This window comes from Bidens hawaiensis, unplaced genomic scaffold (genome assembly GCF_021521415.1).
Source record: "Bidens hawaiensis isolate Kalapana, Puna unplaced genomic scaffold, B.hawaiensis_p1.1 tig00032906_1, whole genome shotgun sequence".
NCBI classification, from domain to species: Eukaryota; Viridiplantae; Streptophyta; class Magnoliopsida; order Asterales; family Asteraceae; genus Bidens; species Bidens hawaiensis.
Genome location: NW_027505269.1, coordinates 139,648 through 145,972, shown reverse-complemented (window position 1 = coordinate 145,972; position 6,325 = coordinate 139,648). Strand labels below are relative to the sequence as shown.

General features: G+C 34.2%; 1 protein-coding gene across 1 annotated transcript; it reads right to left on the bottom strand.

Annotated features, from left to right (window-relative positions):
• Positions 1-700: 700 nt before the first annotated feature.
• Positions 701-5,389, bottom strand: LOC143611999 (glucan endo-1,3-beta-glucosidase-like). The gene is made up of 3 exons (XM_077086087.1): positions 4,275-5,389; positions 3,085-3,413; positions 701-819 (listed from the first exon to the last, which is right to left on the bottom strand). Exons 1-3 carry the CDS (start codon positions 5,327-5,329, stop codon positions 785-787), a joined length of 1,419 nt encoding a protein of 472 aa, XP_076942202.1. The 5' UTR covers positions 5,330-5,389; the 3' UTR covers positions 701-784.
• Positions 5,390-6,325: the final 936 nt, after the last annotated feature.

Sequence of the window (6,325 nt, the reverse complement as noted above, 5' to 3'; positions counted from 1 at the left end):
TTAGATATAATCTAGTTGTTTTCTACCGTTGGGAAACATCTTTATAGTTGTTTATGACTGTGTAAACACGGTATTATTGACTATTTTGACCCCCTAAGTTAATATAAATAGGTTATGCATCCCGAAGTTTTGATAGAACTCGATATGCTTGCTTGGTGCCAAGAAAAGGAACCCATTATCCCGTTCTTGCCCGATGAGGAACTCATTTACGATCAAAGGATACGCAGTGCCCGATAAAAACAAAGACAACGACAAATGCGATTATTCGATATTACACATATTTGAACATAATAATAGTAAAAGAAAAGAAAGGACGAGCGGCCATTTGTAGCCTGGGGGTGATGTTCACCAAAGAAATGCCTCTTCTCACCCTCAAATTCGCCCCCTACACGTGGCCTAAGGCGGAAGATCACCTTCAATTTCTTCGAGCTATACAAGTACATCCCATTACTTTTATGATTTTCTCTTTTTATTTTACAATTATTTCAAGTCAGAATTACAATTAACGAAACGAAACTTATACTCGATACCAGTAGCCATTAGTCTAGTGGTATGGTAAAAGCAAAGTTAAGGGGATTTTAAGTGGAAAAATTTTATGTAAAAAAAAAACATTATACTCAATTGAATGGAATTGTTGATATGAATTTGATACTTTAAATTTACTAATATTAATATAATCAAATGACAATTTGCAAAAATAATCAATTAGATTACCCACCACAACTCAACTAAATTAAGAGAAGATACAAATCTAATATTAATACTAACATCTCTTGAACCTTTTTTAGTATCCATTGGGTAACTCACATTTTCCAAATTCTGCAATAAGAACAATTAAAATTACTTTTAATTATTAGCCCTTCAACATAGTCAATAAAGAAATAAAGCAACAGGAAAAGCAAATGTTAATGACTTCTTTATACTTATTATCTTCCATTACAAAGATCTTAAACACCTTTTGTCTACTAAATTTTGACCACTTTTCACTCCAAAATAGTTCTTTCTTAACTTCTGTGAGTAAAATCAGTACAACATTTGAAGCTTGACACTTTTCTTATTTGTAGGTGTTATTTCTTTAGTGGTAAAATTTTTTATATTTGGTATTAAGAAGTTGCCCATATCGATTACTAGAGTGGTAAATGATATCAAAGCGACATCTTTACTTAGGATAAAGCATAGAAGTCAGAGGCCGAGTTTGAATTGGGAGGATTGACATATGTTTAACTTCAAAAATTTCCCAATTTAGTGTCTTGTTTCGATTTGTAGCTTTGATTACTTTGCAAACTTGTATTTTATTGAACCTTTTGTGACTTGTAAGTGGTTTTTTTTCTTGATAATTTGCATCTTTGCAATACTTGTTTTTTTAATTGATGTAGTGTTTAAAAGATTGAGTTTTAATATTCAAAAAAGGCTTACGACACAGTCTGTTTGTCTCATTTCTTGATGTAAACACTGTATCTTTTTTTAAATGAAACATAGCTTTCTAAAAAAAAAAAGAACAGAAAAAAGAAAAAAACCCTTCAAAAGAAAGTTTTTTTCTTTAAAAGGTTGCTAAACATGAGATAGCGTGTTTGGAGAATCAACACGTGTTCATTTCATTTGCCTTCAACACTTTTGGATCCCTAGCTCCCGAGGCGGTTCGCTTCTTGGAACGGGTGCAGAAGGTGGTCCACAGTGACTCGCAGAGCCCGAGAAACCAAAGATTTATATTTAGTAGAATAGGCTTTGCGATTCAAAATGGGATAGCGACGCAGCTTGTTGTTCGCTTACCTATTATTCAAATGTAGCTCGGTTTATGTTATTATTCTCTATCTGGGTTTATCTGTTCTTAATTTTGAATGATGATTAGAAATTCTTTAAAAATGATGGTATGGTTTTATCATTGGTATAATTATAAAAATATTATTATTTCAACTTTAACCTCCAAATAAAGTGACTATTGACAAGAATATACATAGGCCCATCACCAAAAGCATCTTGCATAAATTTTGGTCCACCCCATTACCATGTCAGAGGTGGGCCAACCCATCAAGCACAACTAAGTGCGCACGTTAGCCAATGCCAGAAAATCTAGTAATTCCAAAAACTCACGGTCTTCTATGTTCTTTTAATTACCAAATATACAAAAGTTTGATTTGCATTAAAAATTTGTATTTAAGTTTACATTGGCTTCAAGTTTCAACCCTCAATTTTTTTAAAAACCATATGATTTAAAAGAAAATATTTTTGCATTGCAACAAAACATTAGGAAACCAATTGTTGAGACGACTCAAATCGTGTAAATAAAAAAGAAGAAAAATGTTTTGGTCAATTGACAAGAGTGATTGAGTTAAGGATAATCTAGATGCAACCGGGGTTTAGGGTTCATCAAGAGTCAAACCGAGTTAAGGTTTGAAAGTTGTAATCAGTTTTTTGAGTTAAATTTTTTAATTAATATAAATGAGAGTTAATCATTTAATTCGTGTTTGATTATCGATCCGGGACTTGAATTGGGCCGGATTGGGGCTGTCATGTAAAAAAACAGGTTACATGTTTATATATTTTAAAATAAACTTTAATTGTGGTTTTATTTTTGTTTTTCCCGTTTTCCATTTTCAATACGTTTGCAATTTCCAGTTCAATTTCAAGATTTTTAATATTTTTCCAAAAAGAATATTCTACAAACTCTAAATTAAATCCATTACTTTTTAAATTTTTATTTTATTTTTTGATAAATAGGTTAAACGGGGCATTTTAGGGTCGACCAAAATTTATATGTGTGCGAGTTAGGGTTGAAAATTTTGAAATGACTAATACTATGGATCATGGTTGAGTTACACATTTCAACTCACAAACCAGCCAACCCTGGTGTATAAAACTAATTCACTTTTAATTTTTATTGTCTTCTATCTTTTTTTATTTTTTTTGATACTTCATTTTTCTTAAATTCTAGGATAATATATACATTTTCTAAAACATTCATTCACGTAATCTAACAAAATAAACTATACACATTTCTCAAACTAACATTATAAAATAACCACATAACAAATGTGGTAAAATATTTTATAATTATTGTAAGTAGTAAAGCAATTGAGTACGTACTTGGTGGTTGTGTTACGGTATGAGCAGCCCCACCGAAATAACACGAGCCCGCAGCCCGACCCATTTTCTGAAAATAGCTATTGAACGCAAACGAAGCGTGTGCTTCTAACGTATTAGGATCGTAACATGTGGCACCAGGTTGAATCGGACGGCAATCAGCACCTCCTTCCCCACACGCGAAATCTAGAGCCATTTGTAGCCTCTCTTCTCCCACATCACTTGCTACACACCATAACCCGGACCTAGAACCTGACCTGGAACCGTTTATTGGTCTTGATACCCGAACTTGACCTCCCGCCATACCTCCGACCGCAGGAGACTGTTTGTCCCTGAAAATTACATTTATTTTATTATTATTATACACACACATATTTATAAATAAAAATTAATAAATTTATTAAACTTTTGTCAATTTTTTTTATAAACTTTTATTTTTTCTATTATGAAAAAAGTGTAAGTTTTAGTAGTGTAAAAATAATCGTTAAAATAAATTAGTTTTTTTCCTGTCAATATGTTTTCTAAAAATTGTATTTCCTTTGCAAAAATATATTAAGTTTATAATAGTTAAAATTATTATTTTTGCTGTCAATAAGTTTTATAAAACTTGTATTTTTTGTTTTTGTTGTTAAAATTTTAGTAGTTTTGAAATCAGAATTATAATAAGTTACTTTTTTTTTTGCTTGTAAATTTGTTTTATAAAACTTGTATTTCTTTTGTTGTTAAAAAATCTTAAGTTTGTAATAGTTAAAATAACTTATTTTGCAGTCAATAAGTTTTATAAAATTCTTTGTTTAAAAAGACTTACAGTTTGAAGCAGTTTTGGAATCAGAGTTGCAATATGTTACTTTTTTTTTTGCCTGTCAATTTATTTTAGAAATCTTGTATTTTTTGTTGTTAAAAATTCAACTTTGTTGTGGTTTTGAATAAAATAAATTATTTATTTTTTCTCCCAACTTTTTTTGTAAACATGTATTTTTTTATTAAAAAATTGAAATTTACATTAGTTTTGAAATTAGAGTTAAAATAATTTTACTTTTTTCATTAAATTCTAATCGAATTTGTCGAACCTATTTCAAATTCGATTTTTATTTTTTAACTCTCATTTCAAAACTACTTTTTTAAACAAGTTTATAAAACAAAACAACCCAAATATTAACCACCCGTACCACCACCCGTACCACCACCCGTACCTGTAATCCTTCAAACCCTCCAAATTAAACGGCACATCATAAACCTTCTCCCTATTCGGGTAAAACAACCCGTAATTCCTCTCCGAGTCCGGTCCATCTTTATTATTCTCATTAAACAACGCAAACAAAAACACTGTCAGCTTCGCCTTCGGCCGAAGCGGGGTCCCACCACCCATCAATACCCGTCTAACCAAATTCCCATTATACGCCGCCGCATTCTCCACACTCGCCCCAATCTCACTCCCATCACCCTTCGACGGCCACCCCGTCTCCGTCACCACCACCGGTATATCATCATACCCCACCGCCGCCACCGCCGCAAACACCGCGTCAATTTGCGCGTCGAAAAGATTAAAATAACGTAACCCGTTGCCGGAATCCGCCACGCCGGCGTTTGGCCGGAATAACGCGTAGTCTAACGAGATGACGTCAGAGTTTGACTCGTACGCGAAAAACGGGTATGCGTTGACCATCAGATACGACCCGGTTTGTCTTAGAAACTGAAACATGGGTTCGAATACGGGTTTTATTAATTCGGGTCGGAATGACCCGGATGATGACGGGTATGAGTTTTGTAAAGCGGATAGTGCCACGGGTGAAGATATTTTAATATTCGAATGGAGGTTAAATTTAATTAACGCTTGGTGGATATTTCGCATTGCGGGTACTAAGTACCCGGTTGTGTTTTTCGGGTCGGCGAATACTTCGTTCCCTACCGCGATGGCCTCGATTTGGGTGTGCGGGTGGTAGAGAACGATGTTTTGGTTGACCCAGTTGAGGGCGAATGATTTTTTTAAGGCTGCGGTTCGGAGGAACTCGTTTGGGAGGTCTACGGTTACTTTTATGTTGGTGTTGGATAATGCTGTGAGGACAACCGGGTCAGTGTCGTAGACTTTGACCCGGTTGATGCCTTGGGATTTGAGGAGGGTAACAACCTTCTCTGGGGGTGGAAGGTTGTTACCCACTCGGCCGTAGTTTACGCCGATTGAGCCACTCGTTGCGAGTTTGAGAAATGTAGAGAGGATGAGGAGAAGGAGGATATGTGATGATGCCATTTTTGGTGGGAAAGTGATGGTAATGAGATGGGGTTTTAATGTAGGTAGTTGGGTCGGGTCGGGTTGTTTGAAATGTGGTTGGATTTTTTATAACTTTTAAATGAATCTTGTAAATGCAGTCAGTTAGATCATGTAGGGATGGTTATGGTTATATATTGGGAAAAATATTCATTGGGAGGGTATTCACATGGGTTTCATTTTGGTTAGATGATTAGTAAAATCCAAGGGGGTGTAGTGAGTGATCTTTTGTAGTTAATTTGGATTTCACATGATGTTGTAATGATATATTGATATGTATGGGAGTTCACTCATTTGTTTATCTTATTGTATTTGGAATGTGACTTTACGTTGAGGGTGTGTAGGGGTGCAAACGAGCCGAGCTGCTCGCGAGCTACTCGAGATTGGCTCGTTAAAAAGCTTGAACGAGCCGAGCTTAATCGAGCCCGAGCCCGAGCTCAAGCCTAAAAGTAAGCTCGTTTAATAAACAAGTCCGAGCCCGAGCTTCACCTATCGAGCTCGAGCCGGCTCGCAAGCCTAAACAAGCCTGCCATTTATATAATTTTTTAAATTATATATTTAATAATTATTAATTAATATATATATATATATATATATATATATATATTGTTAATATATATTTTTATAAAATATAAATAAAGATAACTAAATAATATATATATATATATATATATATTATATTATTTTATTCAGAAAGTTATAATAGAAAATAATATATAAAAATAATTATATTATTTAAAAAATAACAAATAAATGGTAAACGAGCCGAGCTCGAGCTTGAAAATCTACTCACGAGCCGAGCTCGAGCTCGAGCTCTGTGTAAGTTAAACGAGTCGAGCTCGAGCTCGGCTCGGCTCGATTGCACCCCTAAGGGTTTAGCTCATATATTGTAACGAACGTAACCTAAACCGAATCAATTCGTGTCGAGTTACTATCCCAATGCCCAAGACCAACAATGTCTGGATTTTTACCACATGG